Raw genomic sequence first — 21,666 nt, forward strand, 5'->3', positions numbered from 1 at the left:
GCGCTCACAGAGATATTTTACACTTTGGGTTAAGCAAGCAACATCGCTGAAATGTCTAGACAATGACATAAACTGTGCAGGTGAAACAGAGACTTTGAGCAGTCTTAAAGGAGAAAAGGAGCAACAAAGTCAAACAACGTTAGAGATGTTTGACTTTAAGAACGTGGTTGGCGAGCTCTTAAAATTCCTTTAATAAAAAAGGTGTAATTGTTATTGCCACTTATTTTCTGATGATGCATTCTCTATTTTTCAAAAATTATAGATAATGTACTGTTTATGACAAAAAATGCTATGCAGGCTGTCACTTATGATTAAGATCCTGAGTATTCCACATCAAAAGAACTTTTTAAAAAATGCTTTAAAAACAAGTAAGTTCTGCCCCTCCTCTACCAAAGGGGAAAAAACAAACAAATTATATGAACTGTATCAAGCCAGCTGACTGCAAAAATACCCCACAAAAAAAACCTCAAAACCACTTACTCCATTGGCCAAACTAGAGAATCAGAGACTAAGCAGATGCAGTTCAATGGCAACACGCTGACCCTCAGGAATTTCAGTGCCTCTGACAACTGACAATTTGCAACAAGCCCCAGTTATTGTGCATATCCAGTTACCAGGATAGCCCTCAGTCTTCAAAGAGTAGGTTAAAAAGGATACCCTGGATCATACAGCAACACTTCCTTTTCCTACAACAAATTCAACTAACAGAGTCAGGAAGATGAGCCTGTGTAACAGCAACTGGCTGCTGCTTAGAGGAGCTGCAAGACCACCTTGTTGCCACCTGAAGACAAAGGCATCCTCTTACAGAGTCCAGAAAGCAGCCTTAGGAATGGCAGCAGGCCTGAAACCAGCCAGCAGAAACAGCTACGGCCACTTGAACCAAGAAGCTCCACTTGTCTTGGATCCCCAAAAGAAGCCAATTCTTCTGCTACCTCCCAGTCAAACTGGGCCATCTTAGCATGATGGACAAGTGAAACAGTTTGTCTTCCATCCTAAGAAACCAAAATTCAATTTTGAGTTATGCTGCTACAAAATCTCTAGCCAGTGGCCCTTTAACCTCCGAAGATTTGCTGCCAGATGAACTGCTCTACAAAGATGCAAAAAGAAAACCAGGGCATCTGCCATTTTAAGATGACTGAATATTGTCTTTCTACTCAACGCACCAAAACTCCTGTCAGTTTCTTGCTGTGTGGAGAATTGAGACGGATCCCTAGTGGATTTATGAGATGGGAATAATTATTCTAAATTGTTGCTACACAAATATCAAATGTCTGATATGTTCTTTTTCCAGTAAAGCAGAGCTGATCTCATGAACACTGGGGATTCAGAAAGCCTGAAGTATCTCCCAAATAAGCTACGTCCCATCTGGCTAACGTATATTATGCTACAGGTATATGTATTATGTTACAGGCACCATAGGTCCTGATGCCAGAACTTAAATCTAAATTTTTGTCCATATTTCAGCTACTTCATTCACTCCTGCTGTCCTCCTGACCCCCCACTCCAGCATCAACCTGGAAGGTAATAAGGCACTGCTTGGATGCTGGCCAGGTTTCCTATCTGGGCATAGTTGCTGAACTCTGTCTGGATTTTAAAAACAAATTACATAGCATTTTGCAGGTGGCAATCACCTTAACTTACATCTACAGGCATAGGTGACTGTGCTTTATGGTAATTATAGAAGTCCTCTGAGTCCTTCTTAGTTGGATGAATTAAAAGCATACTCTACAGTGATCGTAACATGAAAGATTACAACCTAAGTTAACACACTTTTCCATAGAAACAATTTAGATCAACTACTAGGAGTAAGGTCCTCCCCTGCAATACAGAAGAGAGAACCCATCTTTCATCTGGGGTTTATAGATCATTTACCGTAATTTTAGAGAAACTGACAGACCAGTCTAATGCATGGATGTGAAGCTGCAGGCACACCAGCCAAAATCTATCCAAAAAGAGAGGACTGTCATTTCATAATTGATCTGTTGCTAGCTGATTCAGGTGGCACGTAACATTTCAATGCAGTTCCTACCTAACCTGTTTGGCTTACTTAAATGGTAAAAAAGGAAAATAACAATTTTTAGAAAACAAAACAACAAAAACACTCTCCAATACTTTCTAAGAAAGAACATTTTTAAAGAATGTGAATATACTGGAATAGAAATTAAAGCATGAAGGGAGGGGGAAAAGAGACACACACATAGCTTTCAGGAACATAAGCACGCACCTTGATTACTAATCTTATATAAAAAGTTTGTCCGCTTTTTTGGAGCTACGAGATTGCTTATTTGGCTTTATTTGTAACCACAGCACCCAATTTAAATCTGACCACCTCTCCTTCCCTTGTCAGACTTCTCTCCCACACAACTCTACCCAATTATCATATTTCTATGGCAGCCACAATTTTCCAAGCACCTACACAAGACTGAGTCACTTTTGCTATGTTTAGTTCTGTTGCTTACACTGGCCAGATTTAAATTAAGAAGTAGTATGAAATTTTCTATTTCCTTTCTCTAAAATAAATTCCCATCTGTTTACAGAATACTTCCAACTCATCTATAAACAGTGTTCAAAACAGACAGTTTTCCGTAAGAAAGCTTGTCTTACCAACAATAGCTTTTAAAGATAGCACTTTTGTGGACAAATCAATTTCAAAATCCATAGGGGAAAAAAAAAGATCAAATTCTCAACTCATTACAAAGGTATTTTAAACAGACTTTCACTTGTTTGCCAAAGCTAAACAATTCCATAACAATTATCTTAAAATAATAATAAATAAAAGAGCATGCAGGCTCTTGTTCATGGCTGGCAAAAATGCATAGCTAATAGCGGTGACTGTTGAAAAACAGAGTTTTGTAGCTGATAATTTGCTCTATCAAATAGTGTTATTGTGCTCTTCCTGTCTGATGTAACTTCCTTGGTAATAAATAAGAGGCATTATTTTCAGACTGACCTATGTATATTCAAAGACTATGCAACTGCACTTCAAGTTGGTTTGTAAGATGTGATTTTAAGACGTCTTAGTGTTTTACCACTGGATACAGTGCCACTGGGGATTGAAAATCTGAAGAAAAGGGGAAAGAATAAAAATAATAAATAAAAAACCTAGTGAGAGAGTCAAAACAAGGCCAGTAGTTAAGCTGTTCCAAGGTCTCACACGCAAGACTTCAAATTATCCGTTACTTTCCTAAAATGTGCGTCACAGCATCCATGAAGAACTGCCTTTCTAATCATTTCTTGCTAGCTAGGCATGTGGAAGACTTGAGAATCACTTTAAAACCTGGCCAACACAAAATATCAAGTATGTTAAAAGCTGCCAAGGCAGAAACTTTTAGTAGTGACTTAAGTGTTCTGTCTTCTTGAACAAGGATTTGTGGTCCATCAGCTGACCTTTGGGTAATACTTTGGAGATTGAATAATTGTATAACTATAGAAATTTATTGTATGTAGATTACAAGCTACCCACATCGTTTTAACAACGAAAAAAATACCAGCAAAAGACTATTGCAGAGAAAAATGAAAAAAAAAAAAAAAAAGGGATGGCAATGATAGTTGAGTGCAGTCCCAAAAACTTAAGTAATGACAATAATTTTTTCCACACAGCATTTTCAAGACTAGGTGAAGAACACTATCCAGAGCTTCTGTATGCGGAGCATGTTTCGGCAAGTCTGTACCAAAGTTCCAGCAGTGGTAAAGGATCATGGCTCAGTCAAGTTCTTGTCACATTGATAATGCAGACACAGCAGGTGAGAACTCAGAGCAGTTGCAGAATTCATTCAAAAACATGCCCAAGCAGTGATCCAGCATCTTCCCTTAATCCTCATACTCAGATTCAAAAACATAATTTAAAGCTTGCACGATGATATCTATATACATACACTCTATTTAATCATATGCTTTGAGGGTTTCGTGAGGACTTTCGAAATTAATTTGTCTTAATACAAACACTTTGGAGGAGAGACTGAGGCAAAAAAAAAAAAAAAAAAAAGGAGAGCTGCCAAACTGCCACACAGTGACAGAGATCCACTTTTGTGAGAAGCTTATAAAAGGAAAAACATGATAGACAAGCTGATAAACATTTTAGAACATGGATTCTCAGTCCTACTTCTTCATAGGGAACACAAGGGGACATTAAAAAAAGCAAAAAACAAATACTATTCATTTTGTTCTTGTTTTTAAATACAGCATAATAATTCCATAGGGGTCTTTGACACAGCAGCAGTGGATTACTATATTAAATAAAAACATTGAGTTATATTAAACAAAAACATTGATCTCAACATTAAGAATAGTATGGTATTTACAACAAGAACATGAAACTCATATTGTGTATACTGGGAACATAAGGCTCCATATCTACTTCTTTTGAATAGTCTGCTATTGGCAACTATCAAACAGAAGAATCAAATTAGGCCACCACATTTGTTTATTTAAACCTGGAAACCCCAACACAATCACCAACAAGGAAATGGAGATACACTGCACATTTTAGCAGTTGTATATTTTTTTTTTACCTGCATAAGGTCCTGCCTTTCTTTTTCACCCGTGCATATGGCTTTCTTTATGGTTCGTAGCTCACTCATTATAGCCTGTGCTTCATCCAGTCTATAATTTGTATGAGTACTTGACATCTTACGATCAATTCTGTTAAAAGACAAAGACAGGTTCAAGAATTTTCATGTAATTAGAAAGACCATAAACATTTTAAGACTTCTTGTTTATTCATGTACCACTTTATTTCCAAGAATAAAATGACATCCTACTGGGAAGAAGCATAGCATTCAGTGTCCAGTACACTCTAAAGCTAGAACAATGCAATTACCTACTCAGGTTCTGCAAAACCAACAAATTTCCCATTTTTATCTCCCCTAGTACAGAGTTTATTTACACATGCAACATTTGCAGGTTACTATATGCAACAGAAGTAAAATCAACCTAAAACTAACCTACACAGTAATAACTGAAAAGACATTGGCAGCCAGGCCAACACTTTCCAGATGCATTAACTACACATTGCAACACTGAACCATAGAATAGCCTGAGTTGAAAAGGACCTCAAAGATCATCTAGTTTCAGCACCCCTGCTGCGTGCAGGGTCACCAACCAATAGACCAGGCTGCCCAGAGCCACGTCCAGCCTGGCCTTGAATGCCTCCAGGGATGGGGCATCCACAACCTCTCTGGGCAATCTGTTCCAGTGACTTCTGTCTGATCTTGTTTTAGAAGTTCCTAATGAGGGCATTCTGTTTCCTGGGCGGGTAAAGAAATTTTATATTCCAAAACCTTTATTGTAAATGCTTTCCTGTCACTACAGGCATCTTTGAGTATCTTCTCTAGACATCATCATCTTCCTGCACTAACATACATCAGGTGGTCAGCCTCTTCTTCCATGTAACTAGCAACAGGAGAAGAGGAAACAGCCTCAAGTTGCACTAGGGGAGATTCAGATTGAAAGTTAGGAAAAATCTCTTCTCAGAAAGAGTGTGAGGCATTGCCACAGGCTGCCCATGGAAGTGGTGGAGTCGCTGTCCCTGGAGGTGTTCAAGAAACATTTAGATCTTGTACTGAGGGACATGGTTTAGTGGGGAAATACTGATGATAGGTGGTGGTTGGACTGTGTGATCTTGGAGGTCTTTTCCAACCTTGGTGATTCTATGATCACTTGGGACCACCCCAGAAGGCTTCAGATGCAAGCGCAGCAATGAGTGAGAGTGCTCCTTGCTACATCAGGCTGAAGTACTACTAGTGTTTTCATCTTGATATAGAAATGTCCCATCTTCTGTTTAGTGGAACACCCATTTATAAAGTGTCCGGGTTTTCAGTTTTCTTCACCCTAAATTCACAGTAGTAAATATCAACAGATCAAGGCCCAGAAGCCTAGTCCATTGTACTCTTGATAATTTTTTCGATTTACAGATTTGCACAGGCTCTGGTCCTGTTCGACAACTTTCTAGAAAAACTATTTGATTGCCTCAAACGTTTAACAAAAGGCTATGGGATGTAACAGCCAATCCAAAGCAGTTAGTGAAAATCATGTTAAATTCCTGTTGAGGTATGAAGGCCCCAATTTACCCATTACTCTAGCATATGAAGTGTGTGCAGGTGTGTGTGTGCATTTTGCATAAATGCATACTTTCAAAAAAAGTTGGTACGTGTAATGGTCCCTACACCAATGCTAAGAACAAACATCTTCAGTAGGTATCTCTGGATAAAAAAGATGACATACACAGCAGTCATTACATACGACATCAGTTTATGAAAAGAAGTGGTAAGAGAAATTGTGCTAGATAATTATAACAAGATTACTCAAATTTTGTATAATACTGAGAGTAACTCAAAGTTAGCAGGTATATTATGCTAAAAATAACCAAAAAAAGCATAAAAAATAGCGCAAAAATTCTAGTCTGGAAAAAAACAGTCACTAAAAAACCTCCTTGCACTGTAGTTCAGGATAGGAGATAAATCTAGAAACCTCATAACTGTCTTGTATTCTTGGAATACTAAAATGATACCAAGAATGCAAATGCATTTGCAGCTTAAACTACACAAAAACTTTTGTCACCCTCACTCAGCATGTTCTGTCAGTGAAACAAATCACTAAAATTCTACTTGCAGCAGATTACTTGCTTTAAAATTAAAATATTAGAATCATAATAAGGAAAACCAAAAGGCTTGAATGAAACTCCTGTGGTTTTACTGTGTAGCTCACAACATTCAGGAGAAACTGCAGGCTGGGTTTCTGCAGTTTTGGTTTGTTTGCTTTCAACTGACAGCTCCTGACTTTGGACAAAATGCAAAGTATAAGCCTGAACCTCAACTTTCCGCTTAGGCACAATTTTCCCCACGTTGCATATGAAAATATATAAGCCTTTATGATTTATGTTTCAAAAAACAGAAAAGACTTAAATCATGTGGATTAAAGTTTTGCTTTGTTTTTCAGATGATTACTTGAGTCTTCATTCATTTTTACTTACAATCCTGAAAAGATTAGGTAAAACCATGGCAAAACAACTAATCCGACTCACTGAAAGCTTCATGAAAATGATAATGTGGTTTTATCTAAAGGTTATGTTAATGTTAAAAGCATAGATTCCACCCAAATTCTAAACCAGAAAATGTCTCCTACACAACTGCTCATTATACTGTTTGGCAGGTAGAAGGTGGCATTACAGGAAGAGGAAATTATTTAATTTCAACCAGATTTTTGTCCAGTTACCCACAAATTAATGTTCCTGGACGTCACTTTGGAGCCCAACTTATGAACTGATATTTTTCTTAAGTAAAGAATCAGAAAAGACTCTACTGCCAGACATATCACAGCTTAAATCAGTATTGCTGTCCATCCAAACTGCCGTAAGTATTTTACAAAATTACGTTATTTATTGTCCATAACTTTTTTCTCCCTTTCATAAAGCTCTAGTTTTGAAAGCCACAAAGTTAACAGGAATCTTCCATTTATTAATGGAAAACAGCATGATGCAAATACAGATTAGCCCTTTATACAAACAGGAAGAACATTCAATTAATACCCAACCATGAATGAAGCACACATTTTCTGAGGAAGATGTTTCCAGAATATGTAGGCTACTAACACACTCACAATAGTCTTGATCCTATACAGCAGTCTCCACTCTGTTTTCAGCCATGTTGTTCAAAAATAAAAGTCTCCCCTAATCCTCACCAAAGCATAAGTCTGTAGTTGAGTTAAATCTAATTTTAAAGCTTTTGTCAGTTCTCATATCCTCTGAACTCGTGTGTAGCTATAAATTGTTTAGTCAGCCCTAATTCCCCATCTCTCCTCATTTCTCTGAGCATTCCTTCCGCTCTTGCAGCCAACTGGCTGGGTTTTCATTTCCTTTGCTGCTAAACGCCTTCTTCCTCCAAAATCCTCTGCTCTTCCTCCTGGCAAGCAGACAGGTCACTGAAAACACATGGGAGAGAAGGGGCTGCTCCTCATCCTCTGTCCCTAACAGCCAGATGAAGGAAGATGTTCCAGAAAAGGCTCAGGTTTAACTCCCAAACCCCAGGCTTTAACAGGATCGGATGCACCATGGGGCAAAGGCACTCCTGGAAACCAAGGAGCGGTGAAAGTGGTCACACCAGGTGGGACGTCGGCAGGCCTGAAACACTGAGCTCCAGAAAGTCTCCAGTGGGCAAGGGCAGACTGTAACATTCAAAGGCTTACCACAACACTGCCAAATTTGGATGAAAGTGAAGAAAATACAACCCCAACGAAAAGTTGCAGCACTACAGAAATTGGAATTCTGACTGTAATAGAGCTGCAGAGCTATTAAAAACTCAGCAGTGGTTGAACACAGAGCCGTGCTGGTTCTGATACCTGCTCCCAGCACTGTGCTTCTTAAAGGGTTCAAAGCAAGCCTTCAGCCAGATATAAAGCCTCAAGTGTGACAAGTCCTAGTATTGTTCTTGGCACATACTTAAAATAAAGCGAAGAACATGGCTTTAAAACAGCCAAACAGGACACATGCCAGTCTGAGTTTGGCAGTTACTTGAAGATTTGACCTAACACAAGAAGGAACAAAAAATATGTAGACCCAAAATTTAGAAAAGGTAACAAAAGGGAGAAATGCCTGGAATGTAAGAGTCTTCACAAAAGAAAAAAAAAAAAAAAAAGCAACACGAAATACTTCTCTTTTGGAAAAGGAACGACAAGTTTCTTTTCAGACAGCACGCTTGTTTTGTAGATATGCAGAAAGTAAAATACTTCAGCTTCAGTACTTGACTGGAGTGACCCTTTTGCCTGGACAAATAAGAGTGCTAGGAGAGAGAGGCTAGGGACAGCCCAGAGCAGGGGCAGGCTCACAGCCTGGGCCGTCTACCTACAAAACCATCCTCCCTCCTGACTACACAAGGAGGCTAGAGAAGCTTCTCTCTGCAGTTGTTAGACAGCACGAACACTCTCCAAATAGGCTCATTCCCTACTAGAAGTGAAGTATTTAAAAGAAAGCGTCAGAAAAGCAACTGAAAAATTACTTGAAAAACCAAAACAAAACCAGAAGTCACCCTGGAGGGCATAGCTCAGCAAGGCACAAACGCTAACAGAAAATCACTGCAATGCCAGCGTGCACTGGCAAAACGCTGTCACCAGCTGCAGCAAATGGCACTGACCACCACCCAGAGCACCACCAGATACAGTGACTGCAGCAACAGCAATGAGAGGCAGCGCTGAAGCACTGAGCTGTCATGCCTGAACTCTCAAGCCAGCTGATTTGTTACTACCACTGACTGATCAGGTACACAGGGCTCGCCTTGAACCAACTCCTCTCTTGAATGTCTCTCCTATATCCCCATCCTGGAATATGGGCAACTTAACTTGGGCTAAAATCCAAGACAAACATTTTCATTCATAATCATTTGCAGACTTTACTTTTCGGTAAGTTGCACTACTTCACTGGACTATCTTAAATTAATTACATTGATTAAAACAATCTTGAATTTCAAATGGCCTTCAAGTACTTTCATCTCCCCAGTCAAGTGGGCAGCCTTTTTATAAAGACAATTGAACCTACAAATAATTGAACCTCTAATCTCAAAATTGCACGGTCGCCGTGAGGAGGAAAACAAATAACTAAAGCAGAAAAGGCAAGACAATTTTTACTCAAAGAAAATACGATGGAGAATATTATGACAAAATTGGTTTTGCTCTTACTTCTTACTTAACTGTGCTACTAACTAGAAACATTCATCAGCCTTAAAATATTTGCAGTTTCAATACACTTGACTGCCTGACATTACAAATTTTCAGTTAATTCTCCTACAACTAACAGTAAATGTTTTGTGTAGTCAATAAAATATATTTATGCCTGAGAATGATTACATTATACCTGCCAATGAAGGATGTTGGCTGAACACAATTTGTTGGGTTTTTTTCCCCTAAAGCTCTTAAAATGCATTGTAGAACAAAAGGACCTTGTAAAAATGAATGAAAAACATGAAATGCATAGGCTATGCCTTTAACAGTTAGAACTGAGTATCTCCCTTTATACAGTTTTGTTAATGTAATACCATGTTTGGTTAATTCAGTCTAAGTTGGAAAATCAGGAACCTAATTGCTCTGGGACCTCTGGAGCTTTGCCAGGATTCCCAAAGCAGAAGTGTGTGCCCATGCTTCATAGATCCGACACAATAAATCCAGAGCTTCAAAGTATTTCCACAGATGCTGTACTTAAGCTGCAAAATGCATTATACATGCAACAGTCCCAACATTTTCAAGAAGCACTTGCATTAGGCAGTTTGTTTGCCTGCATGCTGGGGAAATGGCCAAGATTTCTAAATTCACAGCCACACGTCCAAAGCAAATCCAAGAGCTGTTCAACATACAGCCTAGCTCTGGGCTCGCTGAACAGATCTGGAAGTCACAACAACGTGTGTTTACCTGCCACTTTTCCATGGCCTGGCAACCTTTCTCCCTATCACCCAGGTCTTCCTGCATATGTGCTACATGCATAGGTGACTAAGCAGCACACAGATGGAAGTCACTCGGTTCCCATCTGATGGCCTGCAGGAAGAGTGGCAGGTAGAGGGTTACCACAGCAGTTCACAACCCTTGCCATCAGCAAGCATGAAGGTGCACAGGCTGTCTAACGGTCTGGGAGCAGTGGCAAATTGCCCTGAGCTCCGTGAACAACCTCTGCTTCCAGAGAGGAAACAAGGGGTCATATTTACATGCAGTCATTCTGCACACATGCAACAAAATCCAAGGTCTCACAGAGCATTAGATCTACTGCACATGAACACATCAACTACGCTGCGCAGAACTGGAAGGTCTGACCACCATGGAAAAGGAAGAAGCAGAGTTGCAGTGTTCAGGCCCCCCCCAGGGAGGGAAATATTTTGCCCTGCTAGAAAGCCTAGGTACTGCTCACAGAAACACTACTCCACTGCACAGTGGTTCTGACTGGGCTCCAGACAATACATATCTTCAGAAGATGTTTGGAGTACATTTCAAAAATCTGGTTCATTTTCAGGCAGAATGGAAGGACAGTATTTATAAAGATGTGTCCAATCTCTCTTCCATCATTTCACACTGTTCTCAGTGTGCATCATTATCATAGCAGAAACTCTGAAGCAGAGCAATTAGAAAGATTCAGCTTTTTTTTTTTTTTTGGCAACAGTTTCCTGAGCAAGTCATTCCAAGATGGGGAAAAAAAAAAAACAGCCTCCCACAAACCCTTAACTTACTCTTGCAGAGTTTCCACTCCTTTTTCCTTATATTGCAGCTCTTGCTTCATCTGTGCCAATTCTCGTTTTAGCCTAGAAAGCTAAATATACCAAAATAATTTAAAGTAATAATATGCAACGGAAACCTTCATTATAAAAAATAACTGTTTCAAATACAAAAATTTAAGTCATTTTTAAATAAATGAAAGTTATAATCTAGGTTTTCTTCTTTTTTGCTTTAAAATTTGCAATAAAATAACAGACTCTCTGAAATATCAAATGACCCAATCACAGTATTCACCTTTTGGAGTACCAATTTCCTCATCTTTTCTCTTGGTTTTCTACCTCAAATAGCTTATGCTAACAGCTAGAAGTTTCAATCTATGACTTCCTTTCTTCCCTTGTAGCAAATAGATGCCTGTGAACTGTCAGTTCTTCCGTTAATTCAAAAAGAAATCAAACCAAGAAACACTGAACATTTAATGCTATTAGTTTTTCAATCTAGGACAATAAAATCACTGGCATCCTTCTTCCAGAAATGACAGCCTGATGTGCTATGGTTGTTTTCATACTATCTTGCCTTTTCCCCTCTCTGGCAACCATGTTGATCCAGTGAGCGTATATAAATCAAAAATGAAAGAACAGCCGTGACTCAAAAAATATCTACAACTACTCGATACTGAACATTTTATTCTATTTATTCTATTACTTGAAGCAATTATGTACACACATGCCCACATTAAGTTGAACAGATTGTCCTATACACTCGTGAAATCATTTTATTTATGATGTAGGAAAAGCGACAAATACTTCTAAGAGACCTTGTTTGTTTTCTTTAAATATTATTTAAATAAATAAAGCTTGTTTTCTTGTTTAGACGACGCTGACACTTAGAGTACGTAACACAAGCAAACACTAGTCAGCACGTAGTAAACATACACAGATAGAATAAATGCCACTGAAGGGTGGTGAACGAGATTTAATTTCAGAGGCACTCATGTGAAAAGCGGTCACTACAACAGAAACAGAACGCTATCCTGCAAAGATAGGATTTTTATTGATTTTGTGAGCTGAGTGCCTAGCATACTAAATCCCATTTTACCAGTTAATAAAGAGAAACGTGCAATTTAGAAAATAGGTTAAATCTCATTATTATAAACTGCCTTTTACAACCATTCATGACTACTGTATTAATTTGCTTTAGAAAAACATTCAGACTCCAAATCTTTGCAGCATGGGATCTGTTTCTGAAGTCAACAATTCCTCCTTCAGACAAGAGAGTACTAAAATCATGGTTCTAGGTTGTTGGGTTTTTAAATTTTTTTTTATTAATTCTAACATTTTTATCACAGAACTGCCTAGAACTATCAAAAGGCTTGCATTCCTTTCATCATTCCCCAAAAGCTTTGGATAAAAATTAGCTTAAAAGATCTATTTTGTCAGCATGTCTACTAGCTTGTCAACGCGCTTATAAACAAATGGTCAAGTCTAGAGTTCAATGACATCCATGGAACCCCACTGAAAATGGTAAATAAAAAAATACGAAGACAGTGGGTTTGAACTGTACTCCATCAAGGCTGAATTTCGCTGTAGAGTATTTACTACTTGAGGCAGTCTGCACAGAGAAAGTAATTTCTGAAAGCCTAGCTGAGTGCGCCTCTGACATCTATGACAGAAACTTTATGCTTGTAACATGGAAAAAGCATTAATTTTCAAGTCACTGTAATGCAATAAATGTAGACTCATTTTAATGTAGCAATAGGTCTGAGTATATTTTTATATTTTCTTTTCAAAAACACATGCAGCACCCAGTGTCAATGTTAAGCAAAGTACATAGTCCCCCTCCGTTCCCCATGCCTAATTCACATTTTACAAAATTAAAAAACACTACTCACCCTGTCACGACGGCTGGCTATTTCTGCTTTAATCTGATATGGGTCATACTTGGTATTAGTTGAAAATCCAGAGAATGCTAAACAGATGGAAAACATTATTTTATATATTTTTTTTTTCTTTACCACACTTGTTAAGATGTAGCACTGTTTAAAAGACTTGAATTCATCCTTTGTGTTACAAGTCACTTGTTTTTAAAATAATTCTCTCAGCTAAAGTGCAACTGAAGAATTATCTTTGGTCTCGTTGAAGTTTCTTATTTAGTCCTAAACTGAAAATTAATAAACTGCATATGGCAGCACTGCGTATGCTCAAAAGCCACTAAAGGATGGTGACATTTACTGACGCAATAATTTGCATAATATTAACAATTGCTATTTGTTTTCTAAGTTCATTAACATTACAATAGGGACGAAGGTCACAAAACTATTGTCAGGACAAAATTCCATCAGTGAAATAGAGAAATTGCTTCCTAAAGTAACAGTGTAGGGAACAGACATTCAGCTCAACTTCTTGCAAGTGAGCTCTCAAAACGGTGTCTCTAGAGCCAGGCAACGATTTCAACTGTGACAGTATCAGCTAAACCCTAGACAGATGAAGTAAAGGTCCTAGAGCAGAGGCTGTGCAAGACCAACCATGATTTATTGAGTGAGCCATTCATGGCAGCACTGGCCTCCTGAAAAATGCCCGGTATGCAAATGGATTGGGTTGTGCTGTTAGACCTACCATCCTTTTGCAGAGCCAAAGGCTGCTGCTTTGAAACTCATATCCATGTCTGCATTTCACTGAGCCTTTCCACTCTCAAAAGAGCACTGCAATGCCAAGGTCATGTCAAGCGTGCAGGAACTTGCCAAAATGAGTAGTCATGCCTGGACTAATTCTTTAAATCCAGGATTTTCTATGGATTATTTATAATTTTTTTTTAACAGTGCTGATCACAACTGAGTCACAAAAGTGCTGCATGGGCACCTCCCTGCCAGCCCACGACCGCTGAGCTCACGCTGCCTCCCACTCATGAGCACCCGGCACTGAGTCAATGGCAGCACCCAAAAGCAAAGGGAAGGAAAACAGTTTGTGTACTTTTAGTTCTTTTAAGGCAACAGATTTAAACAAGTGGTAGTGGAGGCAGGAATATTCACAATATAAGCGCCCACCTTTGGCATTCTAAGGGCACACAAATTAGGAGTCAAAGATTTCCGCACAGTAAGTGGAGAATCAAGCAACCCAGAGTGCAGGGGAGTGGCAAAATTAAGAAAAACAAATGGAGAAGCCTTAGGGAATCTCAAGTAGACAGTATGAGTAATTGCCAAAGGGATTAAAAAAAAAAAAAGGACTAATCAGCTCATCTCATTTCCTCAAAGCTGATGCATGTGACCTTAAAGCAATATAAAATATATTTTCTCATCCAAACAACTGAAAGGTTAGCTTTACAGTATCCTATCAATTCCAGACACATGGAGAAAATCTACCCGAAAACTGAGAAGTGAAGAAGTCATTTAACACAACATTCACATCCATGCTACAGATAACTTCCCACTTTGACATTTTCATTCACGTTTTGTCGGTGTTTCAAGCAAACTGTTTTTCTAAGAGCCATAAGAGTATGAAAAAGATTCTGTTTTTCTAACTTACTATCTTCCTCCAAAGAAGTTTCTTTCTGCATATTCACCTGAAGTAAAATTCAACAAGATCACCCACTAAACTACTGTGAATTTTTTTTTAAAAAAAAAAAGAACTCCAAGTTCCTAGAAAAGTACTGAAATAAATTAGATTTAAAAAAAAAAAACACTGATAACATAATCAAGACTTGGAATGGGATATAAAGATTATGTTAAGTAGCAAACTCTTTAAATGATCATTTCTTTAAAAAAATAAAAACATGGGGAAAAAAATAGTTCATTCCACATTGCTGGTGGGTGGATCTATCTCATACACTTCTCCTTTGAAGGAGATTGTTTTGACTCCCCAAAAACACCTCTTCTTTTTGCACCAGCCACCAACAATTACAGCAGTGCCACAACTTCAGATTTTAGAAAAAACGTTATCATCTATTCCAAGCTGCCTCAGACATCTGAAGAATGAAAAGAGCAGGACATCATGGCTCTGCAACCTAGTACCAGCATTAGGGTCAGAGGCTGGCATCCAAGAACACTGATGAAACGTCATTTCCTACTTTATCAAAGGAATATTTTGGTGCAACAGTTATTCTAATTGGTATCATCAGAAATACTTTGACCACAGTGCCTTTTCCCTAAATCCTTATAAAGCTAAAAAACTGACCGCGGATCTGCAGAAGGCTTCCCCTAAGATGATGGTCTCCCCAGCTTTTGGTGCGGAATAATCTATGAACATAGGAGAGAAAGTGGGTGGCTGGCCCAGAAATATTCAATCTTTGTTGCCTTTCTTGAAGCAACAGCATGGCTGCCACCAAGATATTCCTTTTTAATATTAAAAAGTTATATTTCAACAGACCTAACAGGAAACCAAAGGCCCTGAATAGCAGAGATAAAGGGCTGTGCCTCACTTCTGTTTTCAGAGTTTTCACTGAGAGGAGAACATGGCAGTGAAAACATTTCGCACTCTTTCTTACCCCATACATTTTGCTATGTATTCACGATAAATCAAGAAAAGGCCAGTAAACTCACAGCTCGCATAAGATCGGTTGTCATCCTCACACATTTTGTGCAATTGTTGATATTCTTCTTGGGCTAGTTCAAAACGCTGCTGCTTTATTTGGTAAATCTCTTTCTTGGCATTGAGTGCCTCCTGGGCAACTATTAAATATTCCTTTAGCATGCGTTCCTGCTCCCTTCTCCATTGCTCCCTTGGGTCTTCAATTTGTGTAAGCTCTAAGGAGAAAAGCAAAAAAATTGTAAGACACTTTATCCCACAAAGGACAAATGATTTGCTTAAGATCTGTTCTGCAGGTCTACATTGCAGATTAAGAGTGACGTGCTCAAAAATCTGGATATAAAGTTGCTGAACAATTAGCCTGCCTAACTCTACGGTGTTCAAAATCACTCCATCTTGAGTGATTCTTTCAGAATGGAAGAATAAGAAAATCTCTTCCAAATGTAAAAGGCATTTTCATTTGTTTTTGGGCATGCTCTAGTTTGTAAAGAAAGAATCCGTGTTTTTGCTCTCATTTTCCCTCACAGCCAGCTTGAAAATTCTGAGGACTACCTAAAAATCCAGAACCACATAGGAGAGAGACAGCTGGAACAACTTTAAAATATTACACATTAACTTCACACATTTAACATCCTGAAAGGCTAGTGACTACACCTGCCTAGCGAAGAATAAGGTCATTCAACAGAAAAGTTAGCATTTAAATCCCAGATCCAGAAGAGCACTTAGATTGGTGTTTGTCTGTTAATTAAGGAACAGCACTCCCCTGCTTCCCCTTTCCAGAATTATGAAATCCTTGTACTGAAACAATTAAAAAATTAAAAACAGTTTTCCAGTACAAAATCTTTCCCATATAAATTGATTTTCAAAGCTACTACATTACAGCAACCTCTTCAGAGTTGTACAGATTTTTGAGGAGGACATCTGGAATAATGTCTTAAAAAAATAATCAGCTCATTTATTTCGTCTTTAGGGTGATGCTCAAGCTAGCAAATACGTTTTGCATGAAGATGTCCATTTATAGTCTCGTGTTTAAGTACATGTTAATTTCTGATGATTGATGTTTTGCCGGCAAGAAGTCACTGCAGATGCTGTGTCCAAAGCAGTGGCAGAAAGTGCAGCACAGTCAGGAGGCAAACCTAGTCATTTTTTCCAAACTTTGTTTCTCAAAAGAGATGAAAGCCGGTTATGTTTAATATTTATCTTGCATTAAGTAATTCAGAATTCTGGTGCTCATGATTAAATGTGAAACTATAAAAGGTTGACCCTAACGAATTAATACTCCAATGGTGTCAAGGTTATGCTACTGGCTTTACCATTTACGAGCCATTTGAAAAGCAGATAAAAACATGAAGCTTTTTTATGAACAGTACTCCCAACAGAACTTGGTATTATGTACCCAACAACCTTTACTCAGCTGTAACTTTTCCCTTCCCACAGCTCCTCACAATGCAAGGGTATGAAGATCATGCCTACAGTTTTGTCCTTTCTCCAGTATGTTCCCTGTATCGCAGTGACCTTTCCAGCAGCACCTCCAGTTTCCAAAATATCTCTGCTTCAACATCCCCAACCTACTTCTGTAGTCCAGAGCAGGATGTGCTGTGACTTGTTCCAGTCTCCATAAATGCTTATGGGCCTAGTTTCTGCATGCATGGCAAACAAAAAAAAACTGCTGAGTTCGCACTGCAGCCCATCCTTTAGTGAGGGCATGATAATTTGCAACACTATCACATCCATCAGAGTTCCTGAAATTTGTGCAAACGTAGTATTCCTAAAACTGCTATCCTCTGTGGAAACTATGCAAAAAATAGCAAATATTTATGAGACAGAAAAACTGTATCATAGTAAGCGTCTCTTCTTGAATGGAAAATTAATAGTACTACTATTAGATACATTACATTGTATTGCACATTAAGATTTGAGGTCCTATACTACAAGGTACGGCATCACTTTTCAAATTATTTCAGAAGCCTTCTCAAAAGCTAGCAGCATTCTTCTGAGATGGAAAACTATTTTAGTACAGTAGTGACATTTTCTTCTGCTTTATGAGTATGGAGTCTTCACTTTGCCCTGGATTTCTACATAAGTTTGTCGTGTAATAACTGAAACTATAGCTAAGTTGGATGGTAAAATTGACTTCCTTTGTTTCTTTATACACAATTTATAAAAAAAAATACAAAACTATAGTAATTCAAGAACAGTCCCAGACAAATGCAGGGAATATATTATTCCCCCACTGGGGAATGCCCAACTGGTTAAAGGAGACTTCAAAGGCTCTCAAGACTCTGAGGAGGAGGGAAAGGAATTCTGCGGCTGGCAGCCACCACAGTTTTTTAAGCAATGGTTGGACCAGAGCCAAGAGCAGCTTAGTAAGGGTGTCAACAAAGTACTGAATTTACAGAACAAGATGGAAATCAGGGTTGGAAGCACCACTGAGATTTAGTGAAGATTCCTCCGTTCCCGGGGATTTTCAATATAAATGGAAAAGTATTGCCTAGAAGTCTTTTTACTGCTTTCTAGGTAAACAGACTTTGCAAGAGGCTTGAAAAAATGAGACACATTACTGATTTCCTTTAAGAGGGACATGGACAGAAAGCTGAGGATACACAAAGCATGAGAGTTCCTCAATAACCATAACTTTTAAAAGAATCTATTTGAATCATCTCCGGCATTTTCTCACAGGATTTCTTGGAACTGAAGCAGTACTGTTTTGCCAATTAACACAGCTCCATTGTTGTTTAAAGCATTTAAACCTGATTGGCCACTAAAGGCATCCTGAAAAGGTTTAAATAATAAACTTGTTTTCACTTGGAAGTTGCTTTTCAAGTATTTTAGACATAATTCAGAACACAACGCAGGGGAATCATTTCAGAAAAACATTTCTTCATTGCTTTACCATTTCTGCCACCTGCCTGACACTGTCTCATGAGACACATGATTGCCTGCTCATTAGTTTTCACTTCTACAAAAAAGGTTAATGTCATCTTGATTGGTACCTTTGTTGTCCACGGTTTAAAACTGGATCAACTATCCCAGTGATTTCTGAATAACGATTATCCAACTGTAATATCAATTCTGTTTTCCTTCTGAATATAAATCTTGCTTGTATAAGCAAGCACTGTATTAGCCTAAGGGTGACAAACCCATTTTGCTATGACGGCCGAATTACCATTTAGGATAATATCTGTGGGCTGCAAGTAATTAGTTATCATGAAAGAGACAAATTTTGCAACCATTTTAATTGCAGAATGATTCCTTTCACTCAGTTCGGCATTGGCCCTATGAAGTCTTCATCCCTCTGTTCATATTACCTTTTTTTAATTCTTAAGAAGATTAGATTTACCTTCTCAGACTCATTCGTATTAATCTTCTCTTTCTATGCCTTCCTATTAAGCATTTGGGAATTTAATTTTCCTCTGTAAAGACCCTCTTCTAGAGTTTTTGCCCTGGATTGCACGGAAAAAAAATGCAAGCCAGATCTGACATGCCTACGATGATTAATATCCTTACTGTAAGTTCAAACTTGATATCTGTGGTAAAACACCTAATAACAAAGTCTGGAAAACAAAAGGGAGTGATTTCTTTTGCATGCAGTGGCGATTGTTATTCCTATCCAAGATGTCTATTGCTAGAATCCTTTATTAACTCTTCTAGTCAGAGCACTGCAATGGGTGTTTATGTTCTACCCATCACCTACAGGGGCTTCTAACGCATTTTTAAAAGTTTATGGGAATAACAGCTGCCAATATCCTTGTGTTTTGTTTTGTTTTCAACACGTGCCTTCATGCACACACGTACTGGTACAAATGCACTCTATTTTCGTACCCCCGGCACAAAGTTCATTTTTTGTTTAACTTCAGCACTAACTGAAGTTACCACAACAGTTTAAATGGCAATCGTGAAAGTATTTCTTTTAAATAGGGAAACAATCCGTATTTATCAACTTTCAGTTGACTAGGGTATCTATCCTTGAGATCAGTGCATTAACAGCTCTTCTAAAATTATTATTCAATTTATGACTCTGTTAATTTCACAACAAATAAGCGTCCATAAGGGCCAAATAATATCATGAGAACATTTGTTATTCTGCTGTTGTGGTTTTTTTTTCTGTTTATTTTAAATAAGTAACTGTTCAATCACAATAGACAAAATAATGCCAGTGATGTCAAGAAGACAAAAACTACTTCTACATTTTATTTTTTAATTGATTAGATTTCAAGTAGATAGTATTGAGGTTGTTTTTACCGATTATACTATTTACCATTACTGCGATAGCTCACATAACCACTTTCTTCTTTCCTCCCTCCCCGCCAACTGCCAGTTCCCACAATATTGAAAGCATTCACTCATTGGTGATAAGAAGCTTAATGATAGCAACACAGCAGTAACAGCAACAGTGGTACAAAGCTGTAAAGATAAGACATATTACTTTAAAACTAGAACTGGAAAATGTGCCAAACAGGAGTGATATAAAGCTCAGTAACAGTCCAGAAAGGTAAATGATAGATATCATTCCCATTCTCAAAGGGTCATCTGTTGTACTGTGTGACAGTACTTTGAAAGCGTAAAATATAGGCTGCGTAAGAGTGGATGACATTACTGTAGTTGCTAGTGCTTCTGATTAAAAATCAGCACTCCTCTCTCAGAACAGATTTTGTTTTTCAAGATAAAAGAGACAAGCATCGATCACTAGAAAACCATGAAATGCAAGAGTATAGCATGGAAATTTCAATATATACAAAAAGCAACAGAACTACTGACTGATCATATTTTGACAAAGCAAAACAAAGCAACTTTATGCACTATATCTCTGTCATCATTATAAAATTCTTTACAAAGGAAAGAAGGGCTGTGCCCCCATTTAAAAGATGATGAAACAGATAGTGCAAGAAATTACTTGTATACATTCTCTTGCTGTAACACGAGTTGCATAAATGGTATCGGAAACAAAGATAGTGCCATCAGTTAACATCAGCTTGCTGGTGTTCCTAAAAATAATCACACGTCTACTCACGATTTATGTGGTCCATATAATACACTCCAATCTGTTGATCGTAAACAGTTTCCCATCCTAAAGGAAGCTCATCACCAACACAGTCAGCAAATGTCAATGGCTTTGTAATCCTGTAAAAAGAAAAATAATGTAAATGAATGCAAAAGATGCAGTTCACAGTGCCATGAGCATCTTTATATGTTTTAAAGATACCACCATGATCTGATCACAAAATAGTTATGCTGCTTAGGAATGTGCTAATAATCACAAACATACAGTTTCAAAATAAAATTTCATTTAAATATGCTGACAGATACTCCCCAAACAAGTAAGACAAGCTTCTCCCTTCAAGTTTCTATGTTTAACAATTTAATTACAGTGGTATGCAGTCCTGCCAGTTTTTCTCCCATATTGCAAAGAACACAAATATGAAAGCTGGAGTTTGTCACTGGTAAAAAATACCAGAAGCTTTATAGGCTTTGTCCTCTTTATGACGTCAGAGCAGTATAATCGTCTGTCTTTAAAATATTAAAAAAAAAAAAAAAACCACTATAACACATTTCTTTTCAATTATCATTTCCAACTATTAATTATATTCTTTTGGTTCTGACCCATTCAAATTTCTTCCACTCCCCCGAAGCAGAAAGGAGGGAAAACAAGCTGTTCCAGTGGTTCAGTAGGTACACCAGTCAATCACTAACAAAACACATAACTTCACGCAGCAAGCAGAACAATTACATTTACCCTTTACTTCTAAAATTATTCTAGTATTCCTCAGATTAAAGTGTTTAAAACTAACTATAGTAGGATATATGTATTTATCCTCACTAGTTCACAGCTGCAATGTTGTGATCAGTTCTGTACAACAGTGCAAAGATCGAGTTATTTAGATCACATAATAAGGAGTTTGATGGATTCTCAAATGTGTATAAACAATTTAATAAAATGAAGATATGCATAAACCCATGCACCACT

The 21,666-nt window shown here is 37.9% G+C and overlaps 1 protein-coding gene across 3 annotated transcripts in view; it reads right to left on the bottom strand.

Annotated features, from left to right (window-relative positions):
• WWC3 (WWC family member 3) overlaps positions 1-20,867 on the bottom strand; it is a 63,359-nt gene extending 42,492 nt beyond the window's left edge. For all 3 annotated transcript variants that reach the window (XM_021410768.1, XM_021410758.1, XM_021410750.1), the window contains exons 1-5: positions 20,713-20,867; positions 15,716-15,919; positions 13,073-13,149; positions 11,199-11,278; positions 4,512-4,641 (exon numbers count right to left, since the gene is read on the bottom strand). In XM_021410768.1, coding sequence (XP_021266443.1) covers positions 4,512-4,641; positions 11,199-11,278; positions 13,073-13,149; positions 15,716-15,919; positions 20,713-20,728 — 507 coding nt within the window. In that variant the 5' untranslated portion in view covers positions 20,729-20,867. The remainder of the gene's footprint in view (positions 1-4,511; positions 4,642-11,198; positions 11,279-13,072; positions 13,150-15,715; positions 15,920-20,712) is intronic.

Source organism: Numida meleagris, chromosome 1 (genome assembly GCF_002078875.1).
Source record: "Numida meleagris isolate 19003 breed g44 Domestic line chromosome 1, NumMel1.0, whole genome shotgun sequence".
Lineage (NCBI taxonomy): Eukaryota > Metazoa > Chordata > Aves > Galliformes > Numididae > Numida > Numida meleagris.